The sequence below is a fragment of the Plodia interpunctella genome, chromosome 22 (assembly GCF_027563975.2).
Source record: "Plodia interpunctella isolate USDA-ARS_2022_Savannah chromosome 22, ilPloInte3.2, whole genome shotgun sequence".
In the NCBI taxonomy this organism is placed as follows: Eukaryota; Metazoa; Arthropoda; class Insecta; order Lepidoptera; family Pyralidae; genus Plodia; species Plodia interpunctella.
Genome location: NC_071315.1, coordinates 5663445 through 5689707, shown reverse-complemented (window position 1 = coordinate 5689707; position 26263 = coordinate 5663445). Strand labels below are relative to the sequence as shown.

The window sequence follows — 26263 nt, the reverse complement described above, 5'->3', positions numbered from 1 at the left end:
GAAAAAGATCATTTTCCATCATGACTCGACCGGGGAACCTCTCGGTTAGAGGCACTGCGCCACCGAGGTCGTTAACTAATCCGGTATTATAATGATTTTGCCACTGCCTCCTCCATTTAACACACCGGCTGATAAACTATCACCTATATAGTGCACGTTCCACCAAGTTTTCCTTCACCGGAAGCGATTAATGGTCTATCAAAACTGACATTAGTGTAAACACAACAAAAAGCATCTTCCAGCAGTCGGACAAAATGTCTCTTCTTTAGAACAAATTGACTCATTTGTCTCTATACGACGTTTAGGTTTTGACGGCAAACCATTTGTTAAAACAAACACTCGTCCTAATTGTGCAACGAAATACTGCACGACGCAGCATGACAGTGTGATGTGCGAGAGATAACAGTGACAACATTGGTTACAATTATAAATAGCTAGCATTCTCATCCTCACGTTTTCCTAGTTCTATTCCCGACGGTGATGACCAAAGATCAAGGTCCACATAAAAACCTCAATTTTGAAGATTCTGCTCTAATTTTATAACCATCCACTTGACGTCTATCCTCTTTAACTGTTGCCTGTCATCAAGACGTTTATATCCTTTATAATCTCGTACGACGTGAGGATATGGTGTTCATAAAATAATGTGAAAATAAGTCGATGAAATGAATAATTGACCGAGCGAGCGAAGCAAGCGAGTCGACTTGGGCAATTTTTAAGAATGTATGTATGTATGTTCATAACGCGATAACTTTCTAACCGTTGCCGGTCTGATTTTGATGAAATTTAAAAGGTATGTAGGATCTGTCAATATAATTTTTAACCTCGTGGCGTATTATAATCGGTTTAGTCGTTTTTGAAATATTCACAATTTTGGTAAAAACTCATCAAACATTTATTGTGTTCGCGAGGGCTAAATTCGCTGCGAACAATACAAAATACAATAACTGATTACCGAACCTAAAGCACAAGTTGATATTGTCGCGCTGTCTTGCCGCGTTTGTCGCCCAACAAGGACGGTGGGTTAGGACCGTGGGCTGTGATAGATTGTCCTTTTTGGGTCACATTTCGAAACGATGAGGTAATCCTTTGTCGTCCACAAACATTTGTTGATCATCGGTTCAAAATTTCAATTTCTTTATTTCTTAATAGGTTCTTTAAAATAATTTTATTATTGTACGAAAGTTAGATAATGTAAATAAATTAAAATCAATACCAGAAAAACACATGTAAAACAATGACCTTATCCCATGTTGTAGAGATCTCTTATGGATGTATCTGGAGCAAAATGATTGAGAACTTTTGTATTTTATATAAACAATAAATATAAAACTGTTGCGTTACTGATTGACTGACTGACTGGCAGACAACGCACAGCCGAAACTACTGGGCGTAGAAAGCTGAAATTTGGTGTGAAGCTTCCTAGGACAGTGTAGGGGAGCATTTAGGAAAGGATTTCCTGTTAAAACGGATTTTTACTCACATACGAAGTTGTGGGCAAAAGCTAGTTAAGTATATTTCTTTAACACAGAGTATAAGATTTCTAATTATTACGGGTTAGACATAGCCAAGAGTGAAACTGGAAGGCCGCGTTAAGTTGTGTGTGAGAGACAGTAAAAATAAATAGGGACAGATTACCAGTCCATCGCCTATGGAAACAATCTTCAGTTTAACGCCCTTTCCCTTGATTGACTTTTACAATCTGCGCGGGATGAGCATTAGCATATTTAAACGTAATTTGTTTTTGTATTTTGGATGCCGGAGACATTCACGTGTAGGTCTATTGCACACACATAGTATAAAACATGATCGCTCGCCGCGTTGCGACGGTCTGTTTCGCATTCTTCTTATAAACCACTCCACAGATTTTGATGCAGTTTTCACTGATTACACGTATAGACAATTAATTCCCGAAGATTTTTAAACTTCGTGCATAGCCAAAGCCGGTCGCTAGTTCGAAATAAATAAATTGATTTGAAGATAGATTGATATAAGATTGCAAATAAAGAATTGAATTGAAATTTTCGGTGAGAAGCGGTGGTGGTGTAATGATTAAGACGCTCGCCCGTGGATCCCAAGGTCTCAAGTTCGTATCTCACTCGTGCCACATGAGTTTGTATACCAACTGACTCATATATAGTAGTTTTCATCGACCACCACTTGCTTCCGGTGAAGGAAAACATCGTGAGGAAACCTGCACACTGGTTGACACTTTAATTCACTAGTGTGTAAGCGACATATGCCAATGCCAAGGAAAAACAATACGTGTGTTTCATTCCATGTAATGACCACGAGCCTCAGTCATTAGGAATACGACTATAAAGAGAGTGTATGCTACTTCCTGCTACTAGATGGCGGTAAGTAGTCGTAAAAGTCATGTCAGATTTTTATTTTTGATTAGGCGACTTAAATAAAATCTGACACCAGTGTTAGCAATAACACACTCGATATGATGATCAATTGAATTTTTCACGATTTTCAAGGTCGCCTTCAGTGGTACAAGTACAGTATACAATACAGTATTTATAGCAGTTAGTTACCAGTCTGTGTAAATCAGTATGTTTGTGTTTTTACCAATTCGGTTTGCTGATGTTATGGATTGCTTGGAGTGGGCGGTTGTTTGCGCTACGCCATTTTTATTTGCTGTATTCCTCACTCTGAATTATATTTGTGACACAAATTACCGTTAAATTACATAATTTGAATGGCGAATACCTTTTTCCCCCACGCATCACTCACTCCATCCCCGACGCAAAAAGAGGGATGTTATAAGTTTAACGTGTGTATCTCTCTGTGGCATCGTAGCTCCCAAACGGATGAATCGATTTTCGTTTAGTTTTATTTTGTCTCATAGATAATTCAATCCCGAGTGTTCTTAGCCATGTTTCATGAAAATCAGTGCAGACGTTCAAACGTTGTAGCGAAATTAATATTTAAAGTCGGGGGTTTTTTAATTTGTCTAACAAATAAACTTGTTATTGATTGGGTTGCAGGATAACTAGCTGTTTACACGCGGCTTCGACCGCTTTAATGCCCTCCGGAACAGTTTTTCTTCGTATTAAAATGGGATTTGTATAGTTGAAATAAAATATCCACAGCGCATTTAAATTACACACAGCGCCATCTAGTGTTTCTATTGCAAAGTTTATTTTGTTAGCATATAGCGCCACCTATAATAGAATACGGGTTTTTAGCAAATCCCACGGGAACAATATTTTTTCCATGATAAAAGGTACCCTATGTCCTTCTACATACTCTTAATTATATATTTTCGAAAGTTCAAGAATAGAAGATAACGCGTGAAGAGGTAAGAAACAAATAAACAAACTTACTTTTCCATTAATATTAGTTAGGATATGGATGAGTTGGGAGGTAAATTGACCTTTATTACGTTGAGTCTGAGAGAGCTTCAAATCGCCTAATGCGTACTATATTTCCTCTCCGTAGAGTACTCAATCCCCCTCTTGTTTCGGCCCATGCTTCATAAATTGTAAGCCTGAAAAATCACAGCCATTATCCTCAAATTCAAGGATTCCCAAACGGCGCCGAGCAACACGAGCTAAGTGAGCGTTCACCCTTAATTCGCTGTCAGGGACACGTCGCGTAATTGATTGGAGTAAATTAATAGAATATGTCATTGGTTCTTAAACTAGTAGAACCAACTTGTGGATCGTAAGCTGTGATTTCATGGTCTACCAATAATTATGTAAAGTGTCTATTGGCCTTCATACCACACCTTTCCTCAAACCAGGAAGAGATATCGATAAGCGTAATTGTACATTTTTGTAATTGTCTTGTTCAAAATCGTATCGTGTATCATGTTTTTGGTGCAATAAAGTATTTAATTATAGCATAATTAAATAAGGAAGATATAGTGGCTTACGATTACCTCTGGCCGAATGAACAAATAGTTTGAAAAGGGGTACTAACTAACACATATAAGAAATTTACTAACAAACAAATCAAAAAGATATATTACAAAAGTACAATATATTATTTTACCTACATATTTTATTTCTACGGCTTTCTAAGGTAAGTCGAGAGGCGGGTTTACTGTGTGTATATGTGCGTTAGTACACGTGTGTCTAAACACACATGTATGGTCCCTAGCACAGGTTCCTAGATATCGGGTCCGGGTGACGCCACAAACAAATCATTAACCCAATTTCACTGGAAATCCAGCGGGCGGTGGGGCAGGCGACGCCTAATTTTTCAATTTATTTTTATTATATTGTCTCTAGATATAATAAACGAACCCTCCTGATTGGCTCTTATGTGGCATTCTTGCCATCGTCATTGTTGCGTCACCGTAACCGTTCCGGAAATGTTGAGAATCATAAGTCTAGATTAAATGTATATAATTGTATACAATAGACTCATCAAGATAACATACTGTTCATTATATTTTAGGGATCATCCGTTATTGTTACATTATTACAAGCTGCCAATTAGTTTGATTAGTCATGTTGTCTCTCTCTAATTAAATCTTGTAAATCAAAATTAAACTTACGCTAAGTAGATTTAGTTATGACAAACACGTTTATGAAAATTTTCAATCAATGAATATAAATATAAATAAATAAAATAAAATGCGTTTATTTGACAAAAAATGTACACAGAAAATATAAAAATCGACTCCCAAACTAGGGAAACCATGTATCTTGGGAATCTGGAGCACCGTTACTGTAAAGGTTTATTGTGGCACAGTGATCATACTAAAGTATAATTGACTATTATATACTATCAAAATAAAATCAAATAACTATACTACTATATATCAAATACTATCAAATAAATAGATAACTATACAACTAAATTGAAACTACAAGAAATATCTTCTTACAACGACATCCCCCTGTCAGTCACTTGATAAGTAGCGATTGGTTCGAATCGATTCGATGGTGAGAAGTGAAAGACTAAACCGCACTTCGCCCATGAAAATAGGTCGACCGTTTACTCTATAACTATTTTGAGCGATGACGTAAACAGATAAATTAACCATAAATTAACCGAAACCCTTACACGAGGAATTCCTATTTCAACGGCCAAAATAATATTATGACGTATTCTAATAATAGATACAACCGAACGTAAGGCAATAACTTGCCTCTTGACTTCAAGTCAGTAGTCAACATTCATATAACAGAGTTCGAAATGAGACGCAACGATGACTGATTCCTTAATATAATACATTTCTATCAAAGATAATAATCCAATAAAACGAAAGCGAAATAGCTAAGATTATGTTAAACCATCCCTTGCAAATTTTTTCACGTATCGCGGCTTTTTTTGTTAACAGCAAAATGTATATAAATAAATCAACTACATACAGACATTACTGGTTCCTTCTCATTTACCAGCGAGCTCTCATTGTGGTGGTGCGGCGGAGGCTGACAAAAGACGAACATATGTAGATCTAATAGACAATTATTATTTTTTACCCTTTGCAGTGGAAACTTGGGACTCTGATGCAAATAGATTTAATAATAATATCAGGGCAGCTTGTGGCGAGCTGTTGATGAGAGGCTTCACCACGGATCCGATCTCCAGGGGACCACACACACATGCACATACACACACACACATACACACACAGTAACACGTCCCCGCCTCTGTCCTGCCTTAGCCGGCCGGTCAGAGTGGAGTAGCAAGAGCAGAACATTCGCTCCAGGTTGAAAGTTTATTGCACGTAATGGCGTATTAACGGGGAAACCCGCACTCGGGGATAAGCCCCGTGATATTGAAACCGGAGCCGCATCTCTCGACACCCTCAGCCGCTTTACTAGTGTTGCCCTCTCTGCTGCATTTTTGTATCGTGTGGCCTTTTTCGAGGATCCATTGACAGAGCTGGCGAGTCACTGCCTGACTTTTTACCGTGTTTATACATTGGCCAGGCAGGCGACATAGTTTTGTCTCATAGACCTGGATACACATACACAAGCCTATTCAACCCAATAGCCCCATACGTTGTAGTGTACATTATATTCCAATAATCCTGCACTTTCTAAAAATTGTTCGCAAAAACATACTCCATGATATGCTTGCGACAATGCTTTGGATGGTGACCCATTTAGATCAAACATCACGCAAGGCATCTACATGTTGGACCCATGTCCCCATGCAGGCCTCAAAGGACCGGGCTACGGCCCGTGAAACGTGATTTTGAGAGATACAAATAATAATAACGAACATTTATTTCAGACACTATCAGTCCATCATTACATTAAAATCATAAAATTATAATTAAAATATTATTAAATTAAATCAAATTACAATAGACATTAAAATAAAATCGTATGAAAGTAAATGTATGTCCGAACTAAACTCAAAAAGCACTGTATAAAAGATTTAATATATTTTTAATTTATAACTAAATATAGACATCACAACGCGCCTCATGGAGATAGCAATATGAAAGAAAAAACTTATTCATATACAAAAAGTTTTATTTACTAATTAATTGATCACTGTAACTTATTTAACAAAAATGTCTAGTTGGTATTGTACTTTTCGCTGAAATGGAAATTGGATATTTCTCACGCCTGTTACACGTCAATGGCTATCAAGATATTGCCACGATAATAATTATTCTGATATTGGATATTTCTCTAGAAAATTGATAAAACGTGTCCGTCACCGTTGGAGAAATTTATTATGAATAAAAGCCAGTTAACCGATTTTTTGAAGTGAGCAGTGAAATCGAATAGAATAAGCAATTTGGAACGACAATCAGAATGTTGTATTGTGTTATTATATACAATATTGATCTTAATTTCAGAGATTTAAAAAAAAGGCAGATTATATATTAAATATATATTTTTTAATTTTATTATTTATCTTATTTATGATTTTGATTTTAATGTTGTATATTAATTTAATTCAAACAATAATAATATGTATGTCAAAACTAAAATATGGATTTGAACTTGTATGTAATCTCTGTATGACCCAATGGTTGAGTAACCATTAACTAACTAACCCCTGACGCAAAAAGAGAAGTGTTATAAGTTTAACGTGTCTATCTGTGTATCTGTCTGTGGCATCGTAGCTCCGAAACGGATGAATCGATTTTCGTTTAATTTTTTTGTGTCATGGATAATTTTATCCCGAGTGTTCTCAGCCATGTTTCATGAAAATCTATTCAGCCGTTCAAAAGTTGTAGCGAAATGAATATTGAAAGTCGTTTTCTTTTTTATTTGTCTAGAATAAAGTTTTAGACCATTACCCACAGCGCTGGTCTAATGGTGAGTCTACTCTTTTGAAGTTATTTAGGCTTCAGGCTTAAAAATAAACAAATAAAAACCTATATTAGGACAAATCACACAGATTGAGCTAGCCCCAAAGTAAGTTCGAGACTTGTGTCATGGGATACTAACTCAACAACACCATATTTTATAACAAATACATATATAGATAAACATCCAAGACCCGAGCCAATCAGAAAAAGATCATTTTCCATCATGACCCGACCGGGGATCGAACCCGGAACCTTTCAGTTCAGAGGCGAGCACTTTACCACTGCGCCACCGAGGTCGTATAATTTCACAGTAATTAGATTACTGTGAAATTTTATTTATTGTGTGACAGTAAGTACGACATAAATTATTATTTAATTAAACATATTATTTTCACCTATAACATTTATTTAAAATCGATCAAAAGTTACCTCTTCACGCTTTATCTACTCAACAAAATCGTCTTGTCTTCTTGGAATTTTGCATTCATGCAGTTTGAAGTACGGTGAAGGACTTAGGGTACTGTTCATCTAGGAAAAATGATTACTCCCGAGGGAAAATAACGCGGGCAGAACCACGTGCGGTAGCTAGTAGCTAATACATACACTCAGTGATCTTCGTGGATAGAAATAGCGGAATATTTCACTCTAAATTTTCATTTAACTCCACACAAATTAATCGTCAATCCTATTTAACGTGGTGACGTGAATTAGTGATAAAGTAAATACAATTTGTTACAATTGCATTTTAAAAATAGGAAACGAAATCAAATCTCATTGAACATGTCCTAGGTGAATGTTAAAAGCGGCAAACAGCGCAACATGGCGATTGCTTCAAAATCTATTTAAATATAATAGTTATGGCTAATGTTGCTGTTGTAATCGATCATTCAAGCACAGCTTTGCCGCATCGCGTCGTGCAGCATTTCCTCACTCATTTAGGACAATGAGTTATGTAAACTTCCAGTGTTAAGCTTTAAACTCTTCTATAATAGAAAACATTTACATAAGCTAATTGAGGTATTAGACCCTTCTCAACTGTCCGTATGATTATCACATTTAACTCATGATGTATATCGGGATAGAAGTTAGGGCCAGGCCCCGTTGCTCCGATGTGTTTCGTTGCGTCGATCTAGCGCGTTGCCGCTCCGCTGTTTTCCATAAGTTTTGATATTGCCGTACATCGTCAAACACACAAACCTGGTGATCAACCAGGTTAATATTCTCGTAAAAGTGTCCCGCTTGGAGTATAACAATCCATAGTTCCATTTCCATACTTCCATCCTAATATCCGTACTATCCATACTAATATTAAAAAGTCCATACATAAAGAGAAATTTGTACATTTAAAGGGTAAGTCCACTAGCGATAGTTTGGGAGAATATACTTACTTCTTATGTTTTTCTATACTTTTATGTGGGAACTTACCCCAAAGTTTGTCCTTAATTTTCAACTCATGAAAGTAAATTACACGAGTCAATGGCCATGTTTAGGTCAACATAACCCTATCTAACTAACGACCTGAGAGTTATTACTACTCATCAAATTAAATGCCAAACAAAAGCATGAACAGACGCCGCCATTTTAAGACAAAATGGCGGCATATAAACCAAGATGGCTGACGTTTTATTATCGGAAAGCACCGTTTCATTTTATAGTTGAAGCATACTTATTTCTTTAAACTTTATTGCACAACATAAAAGTTTGCAATAAATAGGTGGACATCATGTCAAAAGGCTTTATCTGCCAGTCAAGCGTTAACACTATCTTTAGTATCAACGTTTGACCGGCAACGTTTGGCTTTGAAAAGGGTAATAAGTTTTATACAAAAATGTCATTTTTGATACACTCTTTTATTATTGTCAGAGAGATGTGTGACATAAAAATCATACCCGTGCAGTAAACCGTTGAGTTACCACGTCTGGAGCTGTTCCTGGGTGCACCATAGGGTCATGCTTATCAATAATTGTAATCCAAACTAAAAGTGTGTACAAATTTTCAGCTCAATTAGTTGAAGATATGCTTCAAACTTTAGTTGCAAGATTCCACGACACGAGACATAGCGACGTAATTATATTGCAAGTTATATAAAACCTTGTAAAAATTATTTTTTCTGTTAATGCAGCCAAAGTGACCTCTATTTGTAAATAAAATACATCTTTAGAAAAAAAATACCGTGTATTCTATTATTTTTATTTGTTATTTAGGGCGCAAGCACAAGTTTCAATTATGTCAAAAAGTCACTAATTGCACATTGTTGTCGCAAAATTTTGAAAGGTCAGTTATAGAAAACTTTTGATATCACCTCAAATTCATAAATCTAATCCCAACTTACTGAATCATTGTGTCGCTTTCTTTCATAAATTAGTGTCAATTTTAATTAATAAATTAAGTAGATTTAAAATTTTCTTTAGGAATTATCAAACTATTTTTTTTTTTCGGAGATTAAGAAAATACACATTCAAATAGGTGCTGTATCATCCTTTCTTACAGTCGTATTCCTTATGTCTGAGAGTCGTGGTCATTAAGTGGAATGAAACAAACACAATGCCTTCAATATTAATGGAGTGGTTTGCCATTGGCTTCTCCATTTCACACACTAGATGATACATTTATCACACACTTATTAATAGATGCTGCTAGTTTCCTCACGATGTTTTCCTTCACCAGAAGCAGATGGTGGTCTATGAAAACACATGAGTCAGATTGCAATACCTTTTGATTCAGAGGCTGAGACTTGCACTGAACCACTGCATATCTTATAGAAAATTAAAAATTAAATTTTGACATAGAAATTTAATTACTCAATGTAATTTTTATATCATTCAATAAATTATCTTAAATTAAAATTCTGTCGAGTCTTTGATCCCGTAGAGCGTGTCACGTAGAGCCTCTACGACGTTAATTTTATTGATGTTAAACATATTTTATCACACATTATATAAAAATGCTATAGACAAAACTTAACTTATGTTTGTTGGTTATCGTTCCATCTTTCCGTACTTTTGAATATGAAAGTATGTCTGTTCGTTTATTTGTTTTTGGCATTAAAATAGAGCAATTATTATTTTGAGTTACTATTCACCAATATGACAAAAACAAATGCAACAGCTAGATATTACCTATTTTATTGTTCCAATTTTACAATTTCGACAGCGCAGGGCGACTGATATCTACAAAATTAATCTAATTAATGGCATGGCAATAACTATAAAATGGATGTGGCCTTTACGAGCGCAGTATAATGAAAACAATGCTTTTTCCGCAATATATTCGTATTGGTCAAAACTGGCTAGGTTTTGTTCAATTTTTATCTATTCCGTCTAGATTGAGTTTCATTCCAGATTCATTTAGGCGTTAGATTTTTGCGTGCTCTCGGTTGCATTCGGGGTTGTGGTACCACGAAGCACGGGTCCAGCGTAAAAAGCAAACCTAGGAATTTTGAAAGATTCATTTGTGATTTTTCATTTATTAACAAAAAGTCGAATTTGCCGTAGGTACTTATATGCCATTTGTTACACTTTTGTCTCTTGGACTAAACCTGCTCATTGATATTATTTCACTGTTTTGAATGTTTGATATATTTAAATCGGTTTAATTATATTGGAAAAAGAATTTTAATTTCTGAAATGTTGAGTCGATAAAAAGTTTGTGTTGAGTTTACAACATTTTGAATCATATAATGTGTGAATCAAAACATATATCTATTTGATCTTTGAGATAAATATATAAGTAGTTTGTTGCTTTTACGAATAACGTTATATTTGATATTGTGTAATTGTTAAGCAACTCAAAAGGGTATCTCAAAATGTTTGTTCCACGCGTCAACTCGTGAACGGATACTGCCAGGGGCTTATATTTATTTTGTTCATATTTTACATGTATTTTTTTTCCATCAGCACTCGATCTCAATAATAACACGTATAATTTTTTTTTATACATTTTGACCTCTATTTTACTTTGTGTACTTTCTTATACTATTAACAAGAAAAAAGATACTTATTTAAGAAACAATAACGGTAAGCCCTTCTCGCATAATAGCGACCAACACTGTTTAATGAATTTCTTTCGGCATTTCATCAGCAGTCAGCAGTGGTCGTTCCGAAATGTCAGTATAGGCTGTAGCGTTATGAGAAATTACATCATATAATCATATAACATTGAAATTGACGTGTAAACATGCCTGGGAAGGTTTAATTTCTGAATAAATCATTTCATCTGACTAGGTGATAATTGTCCTTACGGTTTGTCGTCAAGTCGTGTCGTATCAAAAAGTGAAGGAATTAGCTATGGAAAGAGCCTCGCTTTTACATTATATATATTTATTTCAGCTATATAAGTTCACTAGCGGCCTCGGATAAATAAATAAATTATATACTAAAACCGTTTTTTTTTAATTTCAATTTAAATTTCTTCATTTTCAATCAAACAAACAATAAAAAGCAAGGTATTTTCTTTCCTCAGATATGGTGAAAACCACATGAAAATCCGTGCAGTAGATTTGTGTTTATTGCGAAAAGACAGAGGCGGCAGAGGATTTTGTTTTATATAAGGATGAGAATGTTTTTGATTTAACAAATCTGAAGTAATTTGTTAAAATATATAGATAGAAATATAGAAAATATAATGAATCTATATTTATAAGCAGTTACACCCCACCCCAATGACTAATTAATCAATCGATCAATGAACAATCGGTGTAAATTAACATCATTATGTAATCGTAAAGTCGCTCAACCGTGAAATACGGACGGACTACACGATATCAGGGATTTAGATCAATTTACCTTAATTTAATGCTTGTCAAGTTTACGCTGATCCCAGAAAAAATGTTTTCGTTTTAAACCATTCATTCGTAACCGTTTCATTGTTACATGTACACATATATTACAGGTCTAAGGACATAACTATATTACGGATTTATCTACTAGTTGCGTCCCGGGGCTTCGCTCCTGTGGGAATTTCGGGATAAAAAGTACCCTATGTGTTATTCCAGGTTATATTCTACCCGATTGCAAACTTTGAGTTATTCCGCTCTGATCCATATGGGATCATAATATATATTTTTAATTATTTTATATTCCGTTCGGATCCGCTGATTTTTAACCCATTTTATGTTAATAGGTAAATAACTACTTAAGTTATTTATTTAGTGGTTAATTAAACAATTAACCAAAGTACTTATTGAATTAAAAGTATCAAAAGTAAGAGAATATTACCATAATAATAAACATTGAAATAAAGAACACAGTCGGCATGTAGCAGCTATGGAACCCTTTTAGAACTGTTGAAAAAACTGTTGTTTGTTTACGTTTTACAATCTGATTGCTTAACGACCCTTATTCAAGATTAATGACTTTCATGTCTCATATCTTATGAAATATTCATCTTCATACGATTTTATAATTAACTTTTGGACGTGTCTACGGAAAATATGTAATATTCTCGTCGATATCAAGCTTATTTTACAATTAAGCATTATCCTTTTTGATGTTTTCCTTCACCGGTAGCAAGTTGTGGTCTATGAAAACGTATACATGAGTCAGATTGGTATACAAACTCATGTAGCACGAGTAGGATTCGAACTTGGGATCTTTTGATCCACAGACAAAACATAACATTTAATAAATTAAAACAATCTCGTTACCAAAAATTATGATGTCGAATATAAATTCAGTCTGTGGTGAAAAAAATCAAACATCTTGTCCTATATCTATTAACGATGAATGTTGTAAACATGAGGATTTCAAGGTAAACAAAATTTCAAATGTAAACAAAAACGTGTGTAGACGAGAATTAGAGTACCTAAACTTACACATACACAGAAATAGGATTCAATACATAGAAGTGTCATAAGTGTAATTAAATAAATCAAATTAATGTTATCTTAATGTGACTGAAAAATTATAATAAAAAAATATAAAAAATAATAATAATATTTTGTAACATTCGAATTTACTGTTTTATATTTTTTTGAAAATTGGATTTTGGTTAATTTTGATGAAATCTTATTATAATTTTTTTTTTCCTAATCAAATTAATAAACGTAATTCATATAATCAACATTTTTTTAAAAAGCGCTATTACGAATTTAATATATTATATAACTACAGAAGAATTTTCGCTCAGAAAGCGAAAGATGGCATTTCTAGTTCTTATTATTCCTCTAGAGACAGAAATCTTTAATCCAACTGTCGGATGCTGTTTGAAAGTTCATCTTCACCGCAATCTAGTAGTCTGGGAGTGGGTTGCACCATTAAATTTTGTCGTTAATTTTAACCTGCGCAGAAAAACACTCGAATTTGCCTAAACGGCGGAAGTGTTAAAGTCAACGTTAATATTGTCTGGTGTAACTCACCCTAAGCCTCATCACAGGCCTGTGAAGGTCATAGATTTAAATCTCTTTCATTCAAACTTATACTTGGTCTTGGTTAATTCGCTTTGGTCTGAATCAATATCAAATTATTTAATCAGAAACGGGCTTACCCGCGACTCCGCCCGCGAAAAAGCCCTCGGGAACAGGTTTTTCTTCGTAATAAAATATGATTGGGATAGTTGAAATAAAATATCCACAGCGCCATCTAATGTTTTTATTGCAAAGTTTATTGTGTTAGTATTTAGCGCCATCTATAATAGAATACAGAGAAACAATATTTTTTGAAAGGAAAAGAAAAAAATATTGTATGTTCTTCTTCGTACTCTTAATTATTATTATTAGACGACCTCCGTGGCCTAATGGTCATCATGACGGACGGCAACACTGGAGGTCCCGGGTTCGATCCCCGGTCAGGTCAACATGGAAAATGATCTTTTTCAGATTCACCTGGGACTTGGATGTTTATCTATTTATGTATATGTTGTAGAATATAGTATTGTTGAGTGAGTAGGTATCCCATAACACAAGTTCCGAACTTACTTTGGGGTTAAGTCAATCTATGTGGTTTGTCCGTATATATTTATTTTTATTTATATATTTTGAAATTTCAAGAAGATTGCTTGAGTAAATAACGCGTGAAGAATTTCGATTTTGATGAAATTTGACACAGAGATAGACGAAACCTTCAGGAGTAACATACTTTTTTATTCTGGTTTTACCCGACGAACTACTAATAATTCATATAGCTTTGTACGTCGGCCATATTATTAACTTTAGATTTTAGAAATTAAAAGAAGTACTTTGTAAAAAGGCATATTACAAGTCTGATGATTATATGATATGTCATTGATTTATGACATTTTTACGTACGTTTTATACATTTAACTTTTTATATATATATTTTTTGTGTGTGTTTTGACAATTTTCAATTTTATTGGAAATACAACTTTTATTTTTATTTATTCATTCAAATTTTGACATTTTTAATAATAATGTAGATTCGTCCTCCTAATTTTTAATATATGTATAAGACTTATATTTGTTAATTGACGTCTTTGGAGAAAAGGCTGCGGTGAGGTATGTTGCGCCGCTTCTTCTTCACCTGCGCTTTGGAAGCCGGCAGTAGACTTAGTTTAAGTAATTTTTTTGACGTCAATAAATGATGTATATCATCCTAAATTGAATAAAGAATTTTGAATTTGAATTTTGAACTCCACTCCACTTCAGTTACTAAACAAACTTTTGTTTAAACCTCATTTCATACAAAATTAATGCGTACGATCGCAAATTTAAGTTTGTCACCTTTTATATGTGCGCAAATCCGACACACTTGAACTATAGACGAATTTTCCTATAAGAAAGCCTCGGCATTTACGAAATTCCTGCCTTTTGTCCTCTTCTCATTAATTACCTTTTATTATCTACCTCGTGAGCTTAGATTAAAGAAAATATCTGTATTCTGACCGTGTGAGGTATAAAGACGTAGTGAAAGTTTTAAATACTTTATGTGAAATTTTAACCTAATATTATAATAGCTAATTATATTATTTTAACCAAGGATTAGTTACAATGAGCAAGTTTGTGTTTGTTTGTTACCTCTTCACACTTTATCAGCTTGTTGAAATTTCGAATAAGTACATGTAGTATGAAGTACGAAGAAGGTAATTCACGCGGTCGAAACCGCGGGCAAAAGTTAATAATATTATAAGGGCAATGGAGGTCCCAGATTTGATCCCGAATCTAGTCAATCTTTTTCGAATCGATGGCCCTTGGAAGTTTGTCTATACGTGTATATGTTATAGAAATTCCCACGGGAGCGAAGCCCCGCGGCGCAGTTAGTAAGACATAAAATTGCAATAGAAACGCTAATTGCTAACACATTTTCGGAATATCAGCTCGTTAAAATTGTATTATTCCACTATTTTTAGCTTCCGCATAGCAAAGATAAGATTAAAGATCGCTGGAAGCTGTTTACAAAGAATTAGGAAAACGCGACAGCGATTGCCGATTAACATTCTCTCCCTGTCTCTCTCTCTCTCTTTATCTCTCATATTTTTGCATGTACCCGGTTATATTTGTAGCTGTGACGCCCCACGACTACTCTACGACGTCAACGCTTTTTGGGAATACTGTTGTTGGCTATTAGCTATTAGGTCTATATGTGTCCCTTAGTCGCCTTGTACAACATCCACGGGGGATATCGGAATATCGAGTGGTGTTATTATAGGACGGAATCACACGCCAAGAATGAGTTAATCTCGTATACTGTACGTGTAGTAATTAATATAACTTTTCATTGTTTCAGATGTATTGAACGGAGCAACAAGCCTGTTGGTCCACCAATCAACATGTACAAATATATAAACGTCTTGCTAGTAATAGTTTTAATTTTAGTCCAGACCAATTCTTTAATGTATAATGAAAATAATACAGAAGTAAGATATTTAACAGAGAAAGATAAAGAAACAGATTTAGGAAATGACACGAAGCGAACAGAAAACAATTGTTTAGGCGATGAAGAATACTGTAACTTGACTAGGCAAGACTACGAAGAAATGTTGTACGAATACATATACCCACACACATACGAATGGGTGTTGATAGGCACACACACAGTGGTATTTGTGATGGGATTGGTCGGCAACGCGTTAGTGTGTGTGGCTGTTTATAGGAACCACACGATGCGAACTGTGACGAACTATTTCATAGTGAATTTGGCTGTGGCGGACTTTATGGTGATATTGTTCTGTTTGCCGCCAACTGTTGTGTGGGATGTGACTGAGACCTGGTTCCTTGGTGATGCTCTGTGCAAAATACTGCTGTATTTCCAGGTACGTAAAGTTTATTTTTCAACCATGACTAGAGAAGAATAGGACTTAAGTTTAACGTTGGAAGGACTATTTACACGACTAACCAACGTGTCTGTGTGTGTATCTGTTTGTCTGTCCGTAGCATCCTAATCGGCTGAACGATTTTGATCAATTTTTTTTTTTATTTAAAAGAGAATTTAATCAAAAGTGTTCTTTACTATGCTATGTTTACAAAAAGTATATTTAATTAGCCGTTTGGAAACCGTCAGCTCTTATGTAGCATATAAGAGGATGCCAGCAACTTCGGAGTCGGGGGTTTCTAAAATTTTCAATGTAATATTTATTCTGTACAGTCCACAGCACATCAAGTTACCCTGCATGAAACTCTATGGCGCGGTAATGGCGACGAGTTTGCAATAAATTTGGGTAGGTTGATGTGCTGTTGACTGTACATGAGTGCTAAAGCTGTTTACTTTTTCAAATGTTTGAAGAATATAATTATTATCTTGTAAATACAATTTTGACAAATCACGGCGGTGACTTGAATAAAAACTGATACTCAACTCGATAAAGAAGAAAGAAGAATCTAATTTTCACTAATTATTAATATGATATTATTGAACCGCTTCAATCAACAAGTTCTTCAAAATATTTTTTTCTTATAATAATAGTAAAAAAATATTCAATTCCCAGGGGAAGATAATTCGAATAAATTATCAAAAACAAAGCGTTGTTTATGTAATAAAATGAAGTTCTATGAACTGTCAGGTTTAATAACCTTGAATATAAATAATTGTATTTTGATTTGTAAATCGCATTAGTTAGAGCTGTAGTCGCTTCTAAGAAATGCGCTCTGACTTATTATGAAAACATGACGTTTATAAAATACCTCTAAATCAACAGCCATGAGTAGAAAAATCACAATTTGAGATTAATTTGAGTGGATAGATATACGTGTGCACAGCACAGCTAACCAATTATATTGTCCCATTCTCTGTGAAAATTTAGTACTTTCTATTAAAATTATTTATCTATTGGTATAATCTGTTGAAATATTTGTTATTGATAAAAATATGTTGGTGACACTAGTACAGTCAACCTACACAAATTAATTGCAAACTCGTCGCTATTACCGCGATATAGAGGTATAAGGTTAACTTGATGTGCTGTTGACTGTATATGATCACCGTTTTGTTTTCCTCATTACGAAGCTCCCAGAACTTGTCATTAAAACTGTTGGCTCTGGAAGCGATATCCTTCGATATAAAGATATTAAGCACAATGTGAAACCAAATATGTCTATTACATAATTAAATTATAACAAATATTACAAAATTATTACGTAATATTGCGTACAAGATCATGGAAATAAGATCATAGCTCATCAGCTTAGATCATAAGTTGTTTACAAAAAAATATTTTTGACACAAGCTTTTATTATTGTCAAAGATATTATTGCATGCAATGTGTGACTAAAAATCATGTCCTTGAATTAAACCGTTGAGGAGTTCCCATGCCTGGAGCCGTTCTTAATGCACCATCAAGTCATGCTCATATAAACGTGTGTACAAAATTTCAGCTCAATCGGTTGAAGATATCTGCTTCGGTTACAAGAAATCCACACGAACATACATAATTACATACAATGAAAGTTGAATAAAAGCTTGTAAAAAGGACTTTTAAAACGATTCGTTCAAAATCTGTGGATATGTGATAATTTACATTACTATTAAAAAAAAGGAACAAATATAGACGTCATTTCCAACCACGGAATAATTTATTTTTCCGTTTCAACCAACAAACATCTTGTCAACAATATTTGTTCTTGATGTATTTTTTCTTCACACATTTGCCTTCTCTTTCTCTTAGTACATGCATTTAATTGTTTTTTTTTATTTTGTTGCAGTCAGTGTCAGTCTCAGTGTCAGTTCTGACGCTCACTTTCATCTCGGTGGACCGCTGGTACGCGATCTGCTTCCCGCTCAAGTTCAAGTCCACCACCGGCCGCGCCAAGACCGCCATACTCATCATCTGGCTGCTCTCTCTGCTGTTCAGTGAGTATCTTCTATTCCGTGTCGTCTCGGTGGACCGCTGTTAAATTAATAATAAACAAATACTTCTGTATGTTGATTAAAAAGTTTAACGACTATAGTCTAATATAAATTAAGACGACGCATTATAGGAGTAAACGGAGGTAGTCCAATTGTGGCGTGTGGATCCGCCCTAAAATTTGACCACTGCATATCCTTTTGTGGATGTCGTAAGAGGCGACTAAGGGACACAAAGCCTAGGCATCTAATAGGCAACAATAGCATTCTCAAGGACATCAGGCAGGCCGCCGGTTGTAAAATCACAATCACAGAAGAGTCTTCAAAAAATGTAACATTTCTTTGCATTTACCCCGAAATTTGCGGCTTCACAACCGTGACCGCAACAGGAAACATGTAGAGAGGAGTAGTTCAATACTAAGGCGGAACCACAACCCCAAAACACTATCTTTTAGAATGTCACAGAAATTTGAATCAGTATCCTTTGCTCCTACAGATGCTCCAGAGCTGGTGGTCCTGACGGCTCTGAAGCCGGTTCCACTTCGATTCGATCTGGAGCTGCTCATGCAGTGTATGCCCACTTGGTCTGCTAACAGTGACCTCGTCTGGCATCTCATGAAGGTCGTCTTTATTTACACGTGAGTAGTTTTTAAAAAAACGCATGTTTCTGATATCTTCATAGTCGTATTCCTCATGGCTGAGGGTCGTCGTGGTCATTACATAGAATGAAAATGAAACACACACAACAACTTTCTTGGCATTTGTAATGGAGTGGTTTGCTATTGCCTTCTCCTTTTCACACACAAGTTAATAATAAACAACCTGTGTGCAGGTTTCCTCACGATATTTTCCTTCACCGGAAGCAAGTGGTGGTCGATGAAAACTACTATACATGAGTCAGATTGGTATACAAACTCATGTGGCACGAGTAGGATTCGAACCAGGGAATTTTCGATCCACAGACAGGCGTCTTAACCATTACACCACCACCGCTTCTATTCTGATATGCTTGACCTAATATTTAACCCAGGATCTGATGCCGATGGTGAAACTACTCTGCGGTTTATTGCAAGGATAATATATTTTTTTACAATATTTTTTTTACAATATTTTTATCATATATTAAAATTTAACACGTTAGCAGTTATTATATAAAACCCACCAATCTGCAATGAGCCCGATTGGTGGGTCATGGCCCAAACTCCTTATCCATTCATAAGGAAGGCCAGATGCCCCGCAGTGGGACATTTAAATGGCTGTTGATGATGATAATATGAAATTTACAAGTTGTCGTCCGCAGCTTCGCCCGCGGTAGCTTTGTTTAAATTCGATGGCAAATTTCACGATTTATTTGTAAAAGCGCAACATATCGAAATACTTTCATATTATGCATTACCCTGCCCGGCAACGCGTAGTCTTAGACTGTTTAGTATTAACTTGTCTAAATAACAGTGAAAACTGCATCAAAATCCGTTAAGAAGATAGCTTATAAATTAAATACTCATATTTTAGACAGACGCGGCGACAGAATTGTGGTATAGATTAGTAAGGTTTTATAGAACCCTTCGATTCTCCTTGAGAAAATCGAATATTTCGACCAAAATAGAAATAGATTTTAGTAAAATTAAGTGGTACGTGTAAACCCTTGAACAGATTAATTTAAAACCAGTTTGAGTTGAGAACCTTAAGGTGAGGGAGGAACCACATTTAAAATTCATTGATTGGAGATATCCAACGTGCCACTTAAGTTTATTTGCACGAGAGTGCATTTTAGAACTTTTAAAACCATTTTATGCAGAAGTTTTTTATCGTTTCAAATTATCAAAACAATTTTGGCAACATGATAAAAAAAAAACTCTTGTAAGTACTTCAACGTTAAACTTCGTAAACTCGTTAGTCGCAGCTTTGGAAGTAAGTACCTTGAAGAACTAAATTTACACCACACAAAACTGTTATTTAAGATTTCAATGCAAATATTGAAAAAAAAACTATTCCCATTAAACTCTGGGCTATATGCGACTGGATTTTCTATGTATTTACAAGCTTTTATGTTTATTGGTAACGAACGAAAAGAAAATTTATTTGCTATCACAAACTTAAAAGAACGGTATTGTTATACAAGATTTTTTAACTTAATGTTGCAGCAATAACTCTCAGCATAATGTTGTAGTGAGAACACACCACAACGCTAAATAATTTATTAGTTAGGATAATGTGGTCATATTTTGAACAGGAACAATCCCATGAACCAACCAAACAAGTCTATTTGTTAGACAAATTAAAAAAACCCTCGACTTTCAATATACATTTCGCTACAACTTTAGAATGGCTGAACCGATTTTGAACAAACATATCTAAGAACCACAAAGTAGCTATTAAACAAAAAACCCGAATGCAAATCGGTTCGCCCGCTGATGAGCTACGGTCCACGTACACAGACAGCTGCCACGTACACAGACAAATAGACACACTTAACGGTCAAACTTATAACATCCATCTGCATCTCTCCTTTTGCGTCGGGGGTTAAAAAGATTGCTAAAAATGAAAGTTAAAGGAATCAGGAATAGAGAGAAACCCAAGCAAAGGTGGATGGTTTGCTTCAATGAAAGTATGAATAAGATTTTATTTGCGACTACGCTACAGGTAACGCGAAAATTCTGTTTTCCTTCGCTCACGTACAGTCAACAGCATATCAACCTACCCAGATTCATTGCAAACTCGCCGCTATTGCCGCGACATAGAGGTTTATGCAGTAACATGATGTGCTGTTGATTATACCAAAATGCAAAACATGGATTTTATTTTCGTGTGCTTATTTCAAAGTAACAGATATAGATCCATCAATTTACAATATCAAAATTAGTTGGGGGCGATGATTGATCTGAATTCGTTAGAATTTTACCGATGGAAATGTTTGGTCTAAATTGGACTTTTTAGATTAAATGTTTTGTTTATATTACCTACTTAACTTTAGAAACAAACGATTCGCTGAAAATTTTGCATGATTTGTTATTATACGCAGGAAAATAATACGTTATTATAAAACCCTTCTCTGTATCAGATATTCATTTAAAAGTTAATGAGGTCAACGGATGTTTGTTATTTTGAAGAACTTATAATTTGTTATTAAGTCTATAAATTGAGTTAGGTATTTTGTGCAATCAACCCTAGTCTCCACCTCTATGTGGTCGATATTCCACCTTTTTTTTTTTAATAAAAAATATTTTTTTTAATGTAACACCTGTTGTAATATTATTATCTGTCATCTGTCATGAATTAAGTACATAGCTTTCTGTTTTGCGTTAAATTCGTTTCTCCTAAAATTATCCAATTATCTGTTGAAAAGCTGATCACGATTGAACTCACTTCTATTGATTAGGCACTCACCTTGTATTGTGAAGATTTTACATATAAAAGGTTTCTATCTCAGCCGTTGAGCGCCGAAGCCGTCCGCTATCTTACTGCTTTTTCGTCTCCACTTCGCATGGTCTTCGGCATCCCTAGTTGTCAGACCATTGGCACGCATATCATCCTTGACGATAGCAATCGACAAATTTAAATTTTCAACTACGATTTTATTTCTGAAAGAAATATATATATATTATAATACATCTTTGATATATATAGGTACACGCCCATATCGCAATAAAGATCTTCTGAATTAATTTAACGTCAAAGGTTCTTATCTCATGTAGAATTTTATCAGACGCCGGGAATTTTTAATTTCGACGAAATGAAGTTAAAGCAAACTTTTTTTTACCTCGGCATTTAATTTGTGGCCCCCAAAATCTCTTTGTGGTTTAAGTTAAATATAAGTTGAATGAAATTAGTTTTATATTTCAATCAACTTGTATTTAAGTGTTTTATCAGACACTAACTTTTTGCCCGCGGCTTCGCTTGCGTACTTCCCACGGGAATAGGTTTTTTCCGGGTTGACCGGGTACCCTATGTCCGTCTCCACACCTCAAACTACACGTATGCAAAATTTCAAGAAGATTGCTTGAGTAGATAGAGCATGAAGAGGTAACAGACAAATAAACTTAATTTACAACTCTATTCTTATCTGTGTTTTGCCGGTTGCGTCAGCCGTTGAGCGTCGGAGCCCAGGGTTTTTCTTCTTTTTCGTCTTCACTTCGCACGGTCGTCGGCATCCCTAGTTGTCCCCAGACCGTTGGCACGCATATCATCCTTGACGACATCAAGCCAGCATTTCTTACGTTTGCCCCTTCTGCCAGGGCCGGACGGGAGCGGCATAGCCAGACATATTGTTCCCTAATAAAGTAATTTGTACTATGTCGTCCATTTTGTTTATTACACCCTTGGTTCCAGGATCCCCCTTATGCTGATGACGGTAGCATACTACCAGATCGTAAAGGTACTGTGGAAGTCAGACAAGATTCCTGGACAAGCTGAGACGATCAAATTGGCTCCGGCAGAGCAAAGTAAGTGAAAAATAATAATTTGATTAAGAACGTCCTCTGATAGCTCGACGCTGTTTTGTTGGCAAGGTGAAGCATGTAGACGAAGGACGTATGTTCCAGCAAACGTGACTTTGATGGATGGAAGCAGCGTCGCATAGGTACGGTCTACGGCCTGTATTCGGTTCGTCCGTTTCAGCCTCCGAGCTGGCTGGGTGTGGTGCATATGTTCATGTTCATGTTCAACTAACGTGTGACATGGATATAATATCATTGTGATAATTCATAGACTGTAACGATGCAGCTGCATCATTAATATAATAATAACCAATAGCCCTGCACTACTCCTGTCTCGATCTTGCACTTTCTAAAAAATGTTCGCAAGTACATCTTCGTAGTGTGCTTGCGACCATGCTTTGGATTGTGGCCTATTGGTACCATTTTAGATCAAACATCTCACAAGGCCACTACATGTTGGACCCATGTCCCCATGCAAGCCTCAAAGGACCGGGCTACGGCCCGTGAAACCCTTGACATACAAATAATAATAATCATTATAAGGAACATTTAAAATTTATTGGAAAGATAATTTTAAAAATATGCAAAATATAAAAAAAACTAAACTATCACAAAAAACTAAAATGTAACAACTTTTATTACTATAAATGCAATATTTCACAGAACTATACTTAATATAGCTATTGAACAAACATCTTCTTTTGCGAACATAGTACCTAGTTGTCATGTCACTTCTATGTGTCATACAGTATGGAGCGTTCGGACGAATCTAAAAATGTGTGATTTTATTTACATGCCATATGTTTGAAAGCTTTGGCACAATATAGTATTATTTTCACTGGTGTTTCTATTAATTAAGGGCCTTCGAATAGTCATGAAAACATTTTGTCATCTATCCTTTTTGACGACCTCGATGGCGCAGTGGTAAAGTTCTTGCCACTGAACCGAGAGGTCCCGGGTTCGATCCCCGGTCGGGTCATGATGGAAAATGATCTTTTTCTGATTGGTCCGGGTCTTGGATGTTTATCTATATATATAGATATATAGACAAATCTCTATATATAGACAAATAAATAAATATATTGGGACAAATCACACAGATTGAGCTAGCCCCAAAGCTATATTTTATAATAAATACATATATTTATTATAAAATATAGTATCGTTGAGTTAGTATCCCATAATACAAGTCTCGAACTTACTTTCGTACTTATCCGATAATTTCACTGAAAGAAACATGGCAGATTTCCTTTATGATTTCCCTTCTACTCAACTAAACATAGTTGAGTTAGTATCCCATAACACAAGTGTCGAACTTACTTTGGGGCTAGCTCAATCTGTGTGATTTGTCCTAATATATTTATATATTTATTTATTTTATTTATCCTATTATAATGTCTACCCTATCCTAAGTTTACCCCTACAATGTGTGAAGACGGACTTTCAGAATAAGTTTTTTCCCAAGACGGCGTTTTATTTCAGTCATTAATTGCATCATATCACATTCTACTTTGTAATTCCAATGATAATAAAGCGAATGTTGAATTATGCGCAGATACGGCTAGAGAGCAAAAAAATATGATTATATTTCCATAAAGGTCTGAAAGGGTGTCCCTACAGACCCTAATAGGTCGATATCCGCCTTTCGGAAATACTTTTGCTCCAAATGTATGGTATAAGTAATTTTGAAATAATAACTTTTGGGAAATACCAAAAATAGTAGCCCTTATTGGAATAGGGTTGCCACTCGAACTTATACTAGCTGCGTCCCGGGGCTTCAGTCCCGTAGGAATTTCGGGATAATATGCGTTATTCCAAGTTATATTCTACCCGTGTACGAAATTTGATAACGATCCGTCCAGTAGATTTTGCGTGAAAGAGTGACAAACATACAACTTTTATATGCCCTCATAAACTTTCGCATTTACAATATTAGTAGGATAGTATTGTACTGTGTGTTTCACATCGATATATATATATATATATATAATCAGCACTCGGATCACAATCATAACCTGTTTTGATATACCTTTTGACTATGTACATTATGTACTGTTATATATTATTAGAAAGAAAAAAAAAACATTGTAAGAAACAATAATGGTAAGCCGATCTGGCATGATAGGGACCAACACTGTTCAAACGAGTTTCTTTCGGCATTTCTTCTCAGCAGTGGTCGTTCCGAAATGCCAGTAGTTTCTAGCTTGTGAGAAATAACTATAAATTTAAAGATTGACGAGAAAAAGTGCCTGTGAAGGTCTAATTTCTGAATAAATGATTTGAATTTGAATTTGAATTACTATATCCTTACATATTATATAAAAAAGGTCCTGTCGCGTTTGTCTGTCTCTATGAACGCGATAAACTCAATAATTAACTACTGGGTCGATTTTCGTAATATTTTCACCAAAAGATAATGTGGTTTAGGTGGATAATCTTTATGGCATTACTCAATCGAAGCCTGGACGGGGTGCTGACCAGTACGAGGCGACTAAGGGACATATTAGCCTTGGCAATAATAACATTCCCAATAAGAATTATATGCAGTCAATATAATAAAATCTGAGCCATATATTTATACGGTTTTTTATTTTAAGGTTATTTTAAGCAATTTCTGGGCTTTGTTAGTGCTCCAGGGTTCGGGCACCACATCAGCGAATACAACTGGGAACGCTCAGAGAAGCAAAATAATTATATAACAAAGACAAATATTTTTTACGATGTGGTGTTAAAAGAAAAACAAAATCCTACATGTTTCACCGTCCACGGGTATGCAAATTTAAATTGAGACCATGCTATCATCCCACAAAACAAAATCGAATAAATATAGCTCCATTTGTATATATCCATTTTCATGACGTACCAATAATATGAAATAATATCTACCTTGTTGAAACATCGAACTTTTTTCCGTCCACTGATTCATCTTCCATTCAATTCGTATTTTTAGCGCGCATATTTCTGCGTGCTACGAAACGTTCACAAATCAATCATGGCTGAAATAGCCCATAGCACACAATAGCCCCCACAAAAGATATTGTTTTCATCCTATCGCTCATAAATATGCCTATGATGATGGTAAATTGATTCGTGATCTATGGTTAATCGTGATTCATTTCAGAATATCGAATATCTTTTACTAGATGTTGCCCAGGGCTTCACTCCCGTGGGAATTTTGATATAAAATATAGCCTATAGAAATCTTGGATATAGTACCTTTCTAATGGTGAAAGAATTTTTGAATTTGGTTCGATTATTTCGGAGATTACCCGCCTCAAACTCAAAAGAGTCACAAACTCACAAACGCTTACCTCTTTATAATAATAATATTGATACAAATTTGGTAAGAACATATATAT

At 35.1% G+C, this 26263-nt stretch overlaps 1 protein-coding gene across 1 annotated transcript in view; it reads left to right on the top strand.

Annotated features, from left to right (window-relative positions):
- LOC128679873 (orexin receptor type 2-like) overlaps positions 1-26263 on the top strand; it is a 54407-nt gene that overhangs the window by 14212 nt on the left and 13932 nt on the right. Inside the window, exons 2-5 of the mRNA XM_053762357.2 lie at positions 15916-16441; positions 18327-18474; positions 18965-19106; positions 22798-22910. Of these exons, the coding sequence (XP_053618332.1) occupies positions 15959-16441; positions 18327-18474; positions 18965-19106; positions 22798-22910 (886 nt within the window). The 5' untranslated portion in view covers positions 15916-15958. The remainder of the gene's footprint in view (positions 1-15915; positions 16442-18326; positions 18475-18964; positions 19107-22797; positions 22911-26263) is intronic.